Source organism: Neophocaena asiaeorientalis, unplaced genomic scaffold (genome assembly GCF_003031525.2).
Source record: "Neophocaena asiaeorientalis asiaeorientalis breed wild unplaced genomic scaffold, Neophocaena_asiaeorientalis_V1.1 scaffold30, whole genome shotgun sequence".
Lineage (NCBI taxonomy): Eukaryota > Metazoa > Chordata > Mammalia > Artiodactyla > Phocoenidae > Neophocaena > Neophocaena asiaeorientalis.
The window spans coordinates 8,015,049-8,027,798 of NW_020174923.1; the positions used below are offsets into that span (position 1 = coordinate 8,015,049).

General features: G+C 54.6%; 1 protein-coding gene across 1 annotated transcript in view; it reads right to left on the reverse strand.

Annotated features, from left to right (window-relative positions):
* Positions 1–431: 431 nt before the first annotated feature.
* MXRA7 (matrix remodeling associated 7) overlaps positions 432–12,750 on the reverse strand; it is an 18,420-nt gene continuing 6,101 nt past the window's right edge. The window contains exons 3-4 of the mRNA XM_024760616.1: positions 9,411–9,507; positions 432–1,750 (exon numbers count right to left, since the gene is read on the reverse strand). Coding sequence (XP_024616384.1) covers positions 1,636–1,750; positions 9,411–9,507 — 212 coding nt within the window. The 3' untranslated portion in view covers positions 432–1,635. The remainder of the gene's footprint in view (positions 1,751–9,410; positions 9,508–12,750) is intronic.

Consider the following 12,750-nt stretch of genomic DNA (forward strand, 5'->3'; position numbering starts at 1 on the left):
TTCTGTTTGTTTGGTATAATCAGAGAAGAAGGACTGGAAGAAGGAGGTGAAGAAAGAGATATAAAGTGACTACAGGGCAGTGCAAGTTCTGCTGACATGCATTTAGGGGGCAGGGAGATAAAAAACAACCCAGGGGGGTCCTTGGGACCTGAGAGAGAGAACAAACAATACTTAAATCATAACATGTTTAAAAAGCAGTAACAAAAAAGATAAAAATATTTTTTAAAAAAAGAAAAAAGAACTGACATTTGGATATAACAACAGACACACAGATCAGACCCTCCTGCTATGGATTGTCAGCAAAGAAGCAAAAGCAGTTACAGTGATGCGGGGGAGGCCTGGGAAAAACCCTAACAAGCAAGAGAGGATAAAAGAAGGTTCACTGTGATCCCGTGATAATTATTAAATTGTGGTACGTAAAACGCCACTGCTTCTTTTAATTTCGTGTTTAGTTTTATTTCAGCAAATAAAAAATATTCTCAAGAACTTTCTTAGGTTGTCCCTTTAGCGTACCCTCCTAAATTCAGATTGCCATGAATTTTTCTGCCAGTGGGGTGATCAGATACAGGACCTGGGCAGAATGGAAGAATCGCTGTTATTTCCGTCGTCATGCACTCACTGACTCACTGAACTTTACTGATGTGCTAAGGTGGCCCAGGCTCTCTCTGTGAGGTCATTTTGGCATTTTATTGAATGCTGACTTGTGAGGTTCTCTTTTCCTGCACACATGCCTGGCTTCTCCAAAGGACTTTATTTTTATGTATTTATTTATTTTTGGCCGCGCCACGGCTCGCAGCTTCTTAGTTTCCCGACCAGGGATTGAACCCACACCCTCAGCAGTGAAAGCGCCGAGTCCTAACCACTGGACCGCCAGGGAACTCCCCTCTACACGACTTTAATCTCTCTAAAGGTAGGACTGTGTTGTGTATTTTATTTCCATTGACAGCGTCTAGCACAGGTCTAGGTGTGTGATAAGCACTCATAGAAGTCTTAATTATATATAAAGTAAGTCTCGCGCTTAAATAAGGGAAACTTAGAGGGTCTTAACTCTGATACTGTTGCTTTGGTCCAGGATCGAAGGTGAGTCTTCGAATCAGACTTTTTGCTTTTTAGGGATGCTCCCCTACCGCTTGCCTCCATACAATTACAGAACTGTCCAGAAATCCTTCTAAGGAAGAAGAAGGTGTAGTGTTATTAGACTGGATGCTCAGGCAGTGGGACCTGATACTCATCCCACAGCACCCCTGAATCCTTTCAACACCATGTGCTGGGGCTGCTGAGGCTTCGAGCCAGCCCTTCTGGGCCGCTGCCTGCTCAGGGTCTGCACGGAAGGTCGAATTTGGATCAGATGACAGCCTCGGAGGGGAGCCCATGTGACAGCTGGAAGCTCACCAGCAGGCAGAAGCCAAGCAAGTCAGGGATTTTTCTTCTCTGAAGACAACAGTCCTGATTCCTGTGACATGATACCTAAATTGCAAGAACTGAGCAACTCTGTATATGATCTACCTCTACATCTATGTATATGAGATAAACTGAAGCCTACACAAGTCTGACAGTGGCACGGGCTCCGGTCCTGGGCTGGGCTGGGGCAGAGTCGTGGCCCCGCCGTGGCGGCGTCTTGACGGGTGGAGGCGCCTACATGTCGTAGAGCCGGAGCTGGTCCTGCACGTCACCGTCCGACATCTCGCCAAACGTCTCCTTGTTGTCCTTCATGAGCTTGAAGATGGCAGCCAGCTGTTCTTTCTGAACTCTGTCAAGAAGAAAGGATAAAGAGGAAAAAGATGCTCCCAAACCAGGAGAGAGAGAGAGAGGCCGTGCACATCCCGTGGAGTCCAGACACTCCTCACTCCTGTATTACTGCTTTGCTTTCCAGAGTAAGAAGAAAATGAAACTAAAACAAAACCCACTCTTAACACAGGAGCTGATTTGGTCTAAACAAACTCAACTTGAGACTTCTACAAACTGGGGTTCCAAGTCTTGGGTTTACCCTGGAGATTTGGGGATCCCAAGTTATCATTCAGGTTCTCGGTGCTACAGTTTCCCCGTGGGCCTCCCTTTTTTTTCGGTCGTGCCGCACGGCCTGCAGGATCTTAGTTCCCGGACCAGAGATCGAACCTGGCTCCTCGGCAGTTGAGAGCTCGGAGTCCTAACCACTGGACCGCCGGGGAATTCCCAGGCCTCTCTTTAATGTTGACTACACACCTCCCCGGGAGGCCACGAGGAAGCAGAGGTGCTCCATTAGGCGGCTAGAGAGCCTATGCAGAGACATGTCAGAAACAGCCTTCGTTTAGAGGGATGAGCCAAAAGTGGAGGAAGAAGAAACACAGTTGGCTGGGAAACGGGAGCATACAGATGTGTGCACAGGGGCAAGGCTGGGCGTGGGGTCTCGCTGCCCAGAGGAAGGGGCGCCTCTTTCCAGTTTGCACAAAGACACCTTATAGCCAGCAGGGGCCCTGGCCCTTTTACCAGGGAACAGGCCTGGCTGGAGATCGGCTTTATGTTCACCACACACGGGCTGGGGGGCCGGGGGGATGCTGGGAGTGATGTTCTGTTCTCTCTCTGCAGCCGGGCCACGCCATCTGATCAGCACGGGACACCTCCCATGAGTGCAAACATGAAAGGGTGGGGTGAGACTCTGCAGACACGGTTTGCTTCTTGTTTGTTCTGTTGTGCTGTGCTCATCAGTGAGGCTGGGCGCTGTGTGCTGGCGTGAGCTCCCCGTTTGGTTTCAGGCTTCTGTGGTTCCCCCCCCGCAACACCGCCCTACTGGCTCGGCACGGGCCACCTTCAGAGGATGTAAACCAAACGGCAGGGTCTGCTCTGGTCCCTGCAGACCCACCAGGAGGCAGAGCTTCAGCACAGCCTCTGACCGCTGGCCCTGTAGGGCACAGCACTGTCCAACCAGCACCCCAACCCTGTCTACAGGGGGATCCGATCGACGTCTGGTCTTACGCTTGTCCTAACATCTTCCTTCTGCAATAACCCCGTATCTCCCAAACAGCTAACAGTTGGTTTTCTGACTACAGCAGCATCTAGAAGCTGAAATACCGAAGTCCCAAATCCAAGCCTCTCTTAGTCATGCCGGGAAAGTTATTTCTACAGTCTGCTTTCCTGTCCGGAGGAGAAGGAGCCTGTGAGAAGTACGCGATACCCTACCACCTGAAGAAAGGAGTACTGTGAATTGACAGGCTGTGTGTTTAGCTCTTTGGAAGGAATCACAATCCAGGTGTATGAGTGGGCATCCCCCCCAAGGTACACAAATCCTCTTGTGCGTCTCTTAATGGCCGTGGCGCTTGCATATTTTTAAGAGGGTGGGCCTAGGACTTTGCACTCTGCTGGAGAGTAACGGGCACAAACTGAGAGACAGCTCAAATTTTAATGGGTTCAAAAAGATGATTTTTTAAAAACAAAGCAAAACTGAAATAAACACACAGTAATCAAGACCATCTACTCAAAGTTTATTGGACTGAACAAAGGCTAAATACACAGATCCCAGCCATCGGGAGTATGTGAGGCTTGGTGCCTACAAGCCACGTTCAGAAAGTGTCCAGACAAACTTAATAACCTGGAAGGAGTCACCTACTTTTCAGTCAGACCCCGGCCGGACAAGGACATTGCTGTTGCTACTGCTGTGTGGGTCAGGCTACATGGCTCTGTGTGGCTGTTGCTTTGTTGCCTGTTCCGTCCTAAACCCGTGAACCTAAGGTATTAGACCCAGAGGAGAAGGTCCCTGGGAAGGTACCATGCCCTAGGCTGACAGTGGACATTTCCCGGCCTTCCACTAAATAGAGGAGAAAAAAAAATTTTTCTATCAACTTACTGCTTTCAAAAAATGTTTTAACCAACACATCTAAAAACTACAGATTAGTTTGGTATAGTATAAATATTGTCAAATATAAAATTCCAAGAAATGAATCTGGGACTGATCTGATTATCTGGAGAAGTTCTAGCTCATCTATGAAACCTAGGAAAAGGCAGAATCGAGACAGCTGTTTTAAGCGAACACTATCATTATTGCTTCTGTGAAAGCGAAGGTGGACATTCCGCTGAGCTGGTAGGAACATCAATGAAAAGGCCTCTTAGCAACAAGCGGGCTGGATCCGAGCCTGCTCTCAACGGAGGGTAAGGGCAAGAGGAAGTCAACAGCTGGTTCTGGTTCTTTGCTGCCCACTGATCAATCATCGGGCTCTCGCCCCCACGGCCGAGCCAGCCGAAGACAGAGAGGGGAGCGGGCCCCAAGGGGAAGGAGGGCAGTTGACCAGGCAGCGAGCACAGGCAGCGCTCCCTCATTTGTCCATCACACCTCAAAGTCTTTCCTGGTTTGGCTCTGGTGATGAAAAGCAGCAGGGCTGGAATAAAACTACACCGATTTTAAAATGATGGCATTGCTGACATTGGTGATATCTCAGGTGCAAAGCGTGTGTGGACAGGAAGGTTGAGTGATAGGGAAAATAAAAGTCCAGGAAAACCCTTCAGCTTAACAAAGCAATCCAGGCAAACAGGGAGGAACGCCTCTACAGGGGAGCGCCACGGGCATTCGGGATCCTCCCAGCCAAGGAAAGTCCTGGATGGGGGCCTAGTCCTGGCAGATTTATGTGGGAAAATGCGCCCCAGGAGCCTGCTGGCTCCTCTCTGGGGATTCCACTTTATCTCTCAAGTTTTAAGATGCCAAAAGGAAAAGCCTTTAGGAGGAGGCTAAGGATAACTTCATTATTCCTCGGTTCTGTAAAGAGAAATAAGGAGAAAAGATAATTTATTTCACTCATGCCGTCTTACAAGTACTGCAGGAAAGGGGGAAACGGGGTGAGGAAGGGGAACGTCTGGAATTGCAGAAGCCAGCCCAGATGCTGGGATCCAGACCCAGGGGAGTTTGCCTCTCATCACCCGCTTCAGGAGAGCCCACTAACCGAAGGCAGCCCGAGACCCCGTTCCAAGTCTGCAAGGCCTACAGGGGCAGGTCAGGGCCCACCTGTAGGTGGTTTAGCAGGCAGGGTGCCCTTGTAGGTAGTTGAGCAGGTCAGGGCCCTCATGTAGGTGGTTGTACAGGTTGGGTCCCACCTGTAGGAGCGAGGCAGGTCAGGGCCCACCTGTACGTAGTTTAACAGGCAGGGTCCCACTGGAGGTGGTTAGGCAGGGAGTGTCAGACTTTAGGTAGTTGGGCAGGTAGGGTCCCAGAGTAAATACTTGGGCAGGGCACGTCTCTCATTTGGGTATCTGGGCAGTTCGGGTGCCCATGGGGGTAGCTGAGCAGGCTGAAGCCCACTTGTAGGTGGCTGGCAGGGAGGGTCCCACTTACAGGTATTTGGGCAGTTCGAGTCTCACATGTGGGTGGCTAGGCAGGGAGGGTCCCACAGTAGGTAGCTGGGCAGGGAGGGTCCCACATGTTGGTATGTGGGCAGTTTGGGTCCCACACATGGGTAGTTAGACAGGGAGCACCCTCAGGTAGCTGGGCAGCTCGGGGCCCACTTGTGCCCGGTTTAACACGGAGGGTCCTCAATTAGGTAGTTGGGCAGGGAGGGTACCACAGGTGTGTTGTTGGGCACGGGGGTCCACAGGTAGGTCGGTGGGCAGGTAGGGTGCCACAGATATACTTAGGTAGGTAGGTCAGACTGCGGGGGTCAGATCCTCAGCTTTGTGGCCGCTCTGGGCTGGTCCTCTGTGGGCCGGTCCTCTCACCATAGATTATTTCTTATCCTTGCTGGGTAGGTTTTGTCCCTTCTGGGGACAGTGGCTTCCAAGGACATGTGCTCCCCAGATGACACAAATGGTGTGCCCACCTTTTGCAAGGGACATGCAGAAGCGCTGGTTTACCCAGGTGAGCGCTGAGGGAAACCGGTGGGATTCAGTTTTATCCCTCTGGCGCCCTCATGTGGAAGTGAGTCAGCACGTGTTCCTAGAAATTCACACTGGTGGATGGTTTGTGGACCCATCAGAGGGCAGAAAGCAGGAAGAATAGCCACTCACCCTTGCCAGTTATGCATTTCAAAACACCACCCACTAGAGTGGTGTCCACTTCCAAAAACGTCAGGCCAGTCCTGGGGACCTTCAGAATGGAATGGGTGCTGGGGTCCTGGGTCCTCACTATCAGAGCCAACCTAGTCTACCTCCTGGGTTCCACTTTTCCCCTGGACCAGAAGATGGGAAGAAGGGACGGTGTACAAGGAAAGAAGTAGCCGACAGTGCCTCTTCTTTTTGCTGCCGAGCTAGAAGTCAGCCAAGCTCGCCAGCTTCACTGGCCCTGGGGGTGAGGGGGTGGCATCTTGCCGCGGGGAGCAGTCATAACCTGCAAGCCCAGTGTCCCAGCCACGCTGAGGCTGGATACGGCACCTCCCAGAAAAGCTGCGGGGGGGACGCAGGGGCACCCCCATCCCGGCAGAGGCAGTGCTGAGGGAGCCTGTGAGCTCCAGCCCCACGGGAGACCCAGCAGGAGGTGGGCAGTGAGGAAGCAGGGTCTTTCTTAAGCAGCATGTCTGGATTTACAAGCCTTACACTTTCTGCCCCTTGGGCAGAAGGAATCTCATCTGTGAGCTGCTCCAAGGTCAGGAACGCCCAGTTATTAATCACGTGGAGGAACGAATCTGGGGTCTCTTTCTCTGGGTCCTGCGTACCAACTGCCATGCCCCGAAAACCTGTGAACTGCAGCTTCTGAGGAACTCTGGGTCTTGTGACTACTAAAGATTTAGGGTCTAGATCCCACTGTGCGGGCCGAGGTAAAGAATTTAAAGTCAGGGGTTTGCAGCATGGGCTTTTAACCAGCTTGCAACTGACGGGGACGCTGAATGCCAGGAAGGGAATAAGAAGCAAGCAGAGTTTGGTCCAGAAGAATCTGACAGGCAGAGAAGGGCACACACTTTTCACTGGCCTGTGCTTTTAGTGGTTTGACAATATTTTTCATACTGACAATCCCAAAGGCAGTTTCCTAGACGCAGCTGGGACCAGAGCTGTCTCACACCCGTCCGCTCTCCCGGTCCCCACTGGAACTGTCGTGCTGCAGATGAAAACGCAAAGCCACGCCTGCCAGCCTCTGCAACCCCAAGCATCAGCATGCGGGGAACATGCGAGAAGGGTGGGTGTCGGCGGCCCCGTGCAGTGCGGAGCGGGCTGACCACGTGCAGGGGCAGGAGAGAGCAAGCAGACCTCACAGGCAGACGTGCCGGACAGCCACAGGAGCATGCTGGGAGGGGCGGTGATGAGAGTGAACGTGAACTCCAGCCCCACCCTGGGAGGACTGCGTTCACCATGAAGTCCACCAGTCCCTCCTCAGCTCAAGCACGATTGTGATAACCAAGCCTGCGGGTGAGGAGGTGAGAAACCCTCACCCCAAGAGCAGCGCTTGGGCAGTCTCGACCCCGCAGAATAGCTCAGCGTGAACCACTCATCTAGAGACCCCCAAAGATCCAGTAGGGAAAGACCCCCCCCTGGGCAACGCAGAGCCTGCTGTCTGAACACGATGGAGGGAGGACTTTCCCTCCCCGAGGTCCCAGCACGGAACCCAGGGACGGTGGCAGTCTGACCCCGGCCCGAGCCCTGCCACTGAGTCGGCTAACCGGCCTCTCCTACTCTAATGGCCCCTCATCTCCGCAGAGCACACAGAATAGGGCCAGGGTCCCGGTCACAGCCTCTGTCCACAGGGCCCTTCGAGGGGCCACAGGCGCGTCAAGCCCCCTCCATCCTTAACTCTGGGGCTGCACAACTTTTCTGGAAGGGGCCACGTACTGACTCTTTTCAGCTTTGTGGGCCATGTGGTCCCTCTGCAACTAAACTCAGCCACTGCGGTGGAAAAGCTGCCACAGACCACAGAAAAACAGTGACCGCAGCCCTGTTCCAGTCACACTGGATTTACAAACACAGGGCTGCAGTCCACCAGCCCTTGCTCTGATCATAACACCCTGCCTCACCCACAACTTGGGGGCACAGGGTTTCTGACGGGCACCATTCTACCTTCTCAGGGAAAGATGAAAGCTGCGGGCGTGATACCACGCAGTCCAGCGGAAGACAGTTCCCCCCCAGCCTCACAAGGGGGCGCTGGCCCATTAGGCCCAGGAGGGACTTGCGTGAACTGGGCCTCCAAGAACCCTGCAGCCCTGGGAAGGGAGCCTGTTCACCCAGGAGCCCTGCGCTGGAGAAGAATGAGCGGGCCCGGGTGCACAGAAGTGAATTAACTGGTTATGAAGGCAGCGGAGGAGGAGAGGTTTGGACCACATTCAGTAGTGATGGGGACACAGTAACAGACAGGATGAGGGAGGCACCGCTAATCTAAGAAGTCAGTCTCCTTACCAAAAGGATTTGCAAGGATATTTGTGGCTCAGGACCTAAGGAACTTGCTACAGGGAAGTGAGGTCAGAGGTCAGCTCAATCCTGAAATATAAAGGCAGCAAACCGGATCACACCCAGAGGCAGCGGCTGGGCACCGAGGAGTGGGGGGCTTCCCCAGGCTGGGCTCACCCTGCCACCCCTCCGTCCCCGGTGAAGAGCCTTCCAGGCCAGGTTTGGAAGGACTGGCGGCGGCTCCAGAAAGGGAAAGGGGGTTCTCGTGGGCACAGGGCCTTCTGACTTGAGGGGTACAGGGTGGGCTTGGTGATAATGAAAGGGTAGTTGAGATCTGCACCCTGGAATAATAAAGCCTCCATTCCTGACCCTAGAACCCAGCTTACGCTAGCTAGCAAGTAGGGGGTGATCACCCAGCCCCTCCGGGTTGCTGGGCTCAGAAAACACAGGCCCCCATTTAGCTCTGTGCTTAAACCAGAGGACCCCAGGCCACAGGCTGGCCCGTGTCAGACCACTGGTTCTCGCCCATGGCCTGTCCCTACTGCTCCTTAGGAGGGAAGCCCAGGGGTGTGCATGGGTGCCCGGTTGGGGGCTGGCGGGGCAAGAGCCCAATTCTAAAAATGAGGAGCTGCGTGGCTGCAACTGCCTCAGAGTTCTGTGGAGCAGAACAGATAAAAAGTGACTGCTGGCCCTGGGCTGGGGGGCTTGGGGGGTGCCGAGGCGGGCTGGTGGCCAAGTGGATGAGCAGGAAGAATCATGCAGTATCCTGCAGTGATGGACTGGTTTTGTCATGAACCCTCCGTGTAAGTGAACAGGCGGATCTGCTCCAGGCTCTTCCCAGGCATCTGCTTTTTCCCTTTTGGCGGGGGAGGGGTGGGGTGCAAGAAGGGGCTCGGCCACCCTCCCCCCCATCACCGTCACACGCTCCTCCCGAGGGCCCCAAGGGGACTGTCGGGGGACATCGAGCCTGGCCGACTATTGCCAGGACAGGGGGGAGAAACCCCTAAAATGGAAATGGAAGAGTGCGGGGCTGGCGAAGCTTACAGGAGGCCCTCCTCCTCTCCCGCCTGCGACGAAGGGGGCTCACGGCGGTACCGGTACTGGAGAAAGCTGAGCGACCCCGAAGAGGGTGGGCGGCCTACCTCTGTTCCTCCTCCAGTTCCTCCTTGGTCATCATCTTCCTGTACTGGTTTCCTCTCAGCTTCCCGGGGCTGTATTTGAAGGAGAAGGCCTCTCCCCCTGCAGAGAGGACACACAGTAAGAGCCAGTTAGGGTGCTGGGCCCGCCTGCAACTTCAGGCCCCTTTCCCTTCCAAAGAAGGGTTTCCAAAGAACCACCTGGGCCGGAGAGGGTGCCCCCGCTTCGAAGAGGGGCAGATGGGCCCCACGCCCACCCCGGGCCAGCTCACCTAAGCCTCAGAGAGCGCTGGACGCCCACAACATCGGCTCACCCTCCCCTGGGCCTGGCAGGTCCTCCCCCCACACCACTTCCGCTTAGGAACTCTCTTGGGAACTTGAACCGGGGATGAGGCAGCTGGAGTGAAGCGAGCATCGTCGCCCCACCCCCATCCATGCTATTCAGTTCCATCCACCAAAGGCCGGTTCCCTTCCAAGACCAGGTTGAGCCATCCACAGAGCTGCCTGTGGGCCTCTCTCCAGCAAGGGCTCTGGCCCAGCAGCCGCCCGCAAGGCTTTTCTCCCCCTCAGCCTGACCCCCACCCCCTTCCCCATGACTGCTGTGCTAATTACACAGTCGGAGGGCCGTTATCTCTGGGAAGCAGACTGTGCTAAGGCGCTGGGTTCCCTGCCTCTCCTCGGGTCCCAGGTCCGGAAGGCTGCAGGGACCCCCGACCCTCCTGCCAAGGTCCTCGGGTTTCCCGGGCTTGGGGGTGCCCGCCCTGCCGTCCAGGGGCATCATGTCGGCAGGCCCCTTCTCTCTATGCCCCTCCCCACAACCAGTTGTTAAAAATCTGAAACAACGCATCCAGCCCACAATGGGACCTGGGAATGATGTGGCCTGTTCTCACGGTGTTCAAATTGGTCATTAAAGCCAGCACTTAGGGAAGTGCCTGGCGGTCCAGTGGTTAGGACTCAGTGCTTTCACTGCCGAGGGCGGGGTTCAATCCCTGCTCGGGGAACTAAGATCCTGCAAGCCACGTGGCGTGGTCAAAAACCAAAAAACCAAACCAAAAAGCCCCAATACTTATTGCTGAACAGATATGCCAGTCCCAGAGCAGACCCTGTAGCTGCCTTGGAACAAATGAAAGGGCAGCTCTAGAGGTCTGAAGAAGGCACACCAGGGGGTGTGGACAGAGGAAAAACAGGGACGTGTGATGTAGGGAAGCCAGGCCAGAGGAGGCAGCATGTACAGGTGAAGCCTGCAAGGGCAGAAAAGGAAAGAGCTCTAGAGCATTCCCCTGGCTGAGTGTCCGGGTGGAGAGAGTTCCCTTAGGAAACAATGCCCTTATGTGGTTCTTCAGCCCAGGAGGTGGAGGGTAGACGGCCTCCGGTCAGCCTCGGGGATAGAGGCTCAGTGTCTGTCTTATCTAATTTCAGTTAATGTATAAAGAATTGAGTATGGGAAATGCAAGACCAGCAAATCACCCTCCCACACGGATGTATTCTTTTTCACTTCTGTTCTATGTCACTCCAGTGTCAGGGATCTCAAACACCTCCACATCCTGCCCTGGGCCACCCGGACCTCCTCCAGCTGGCAGCTGTCCGGAGTGATCAGACAGGCTGATGTGGGCTCCAGGGAGGAAAAGGCTGCAGCCTCTGAGATTCGAGCTCTCTCTGGGCTAAAAGAAGGTTCTGGATGCAAATTCAGAACCCAGGCATTGTAGCCAGGGTGGTGTGTGCTCTCACCACAGCCTGACTTTGCAGGAGAATCTGGCCGCCAGGGCTGAACCCTTGCCCTAGGCCGCAGTTACCCTGTTTGTACCAGGATTAACTCGCTCTTCGTTCATTCAGCAAATACTTGGCGAGCACTCTGCTCAGTGCTGGGGACTTAGCAGAGAAGAAAACATACAGCAAGCAAAGATGAGTCATTAAAATACAGAGTTTGGGACTTCCCTGGCGGTCCAGTAGTTAAGACTTCGCTTTCCATTGCAGGGGGTGCAGGTGTGATCCCTGGTCGGGGAGCTGAGATCCCACATGCCTCGTGGCCAAAAAAAAGACTTAAAAAAGGTCCATGTTAAAAAATCGTATAAAATAAATAAGTAAAATAAAATAAAATACAGAGTTTGCAGCAGGTCCTGAGAGCTCTTCAGAAAAGGATAGCAGGAGGGGAGAGAGAGGCAGGGAGGGGGCTGCTTGGAAGTTTAAGCGGGCGGCGGGGTGTCAGAGGGGCTTTACAGGTGATGCTGCAGGTCTGGGGAGACAGAGCCAGCAAAGCAAGGAAGCCAGTGGGGGGGGGGGCAGGAAGCAAGGGGACAGGAGGACACGGGGTGAGACGCCAGGCTGCCAGGGCAGACAGGATGACTCCCCCCGACCCCCCAGCCCCGGAGACCCTGCTCCCATCAGCTTCTCTTCCCTCCAGGCTGAGCTCAGCTCAGGCTGACGAGCAAAGGGCCCGCAGCAGCAGGAACTTCTAAAGGCTCAGGGCTTGGGCTGCGGTGTCCCGGCACCTGGGAACCCTGCTGAGTAATCTGGGGCCGCCGTTTGAGGGGCCTGGGTGTTTGGTTGTCAGGGAAGAACCTGCCACGGGGCAGAATCACACGGAGCTAGTCTCAGAGTGAGCTCACAACCATGCTGGCTTCTGGACCTCAGAAAGAGGCAACGGACAAAGACGACGGATTAACTTCGACTTCAAGGTCATTGTGTTGCTATGTTTTAGCCAGCTGGGTACTACTCACGGTTTCAATCTGTGGGGCCGCTCTGACTGTGCTGCTTCGAGCCAGAGGGAACAAACCACTCGAAAAGGCTTTCACTTAATCACATGTGGTGTGACGAGGGATCCACAGCAGCCTCCAATTTTGCTAGACCAGGAGGGTTCAACGTGAGAGCCCCCTGGGAGGGGGTACTTCCTCTTGAAGTCTTCTGAATCCACCCAGCCGCTTAGGGAAGGCACCTTAGCAGACACTGAGCTGGCTCACTGCAGAGGGGCTGGGGGCCTCTCACGTTTTCTGCTGACAGCTGGGGCCCTAAATCTCTCCTGCCTCTGCCTTGTCAGGGCTGGGAGGAGGCGGCTGGTGGATGGGCAAGGTCCAGGAGCAACAGTCAGATAAGGACGGAGGGCCCGGAGACACTGCCCACGGCTGGGAGTGGGGCTGCACATCTATGGGGTCTGACAGTGTTTCAGAAGAGGGGTCTGCTGAGCCTCCCCTTGTGCTGGCCCAGGGGCCTCCAGCAGCCTTGGCGCTTGCCTCCTGTGTCCCCAAATCACTGCTGGGATCCAATAACGTGGCAGGGACAGACCCCAGGCCCACGGTTCCTGCAGAGGATCTGGGGAGTCAACAGCTGGAGGGAGAGCCCCTGGCAAGGG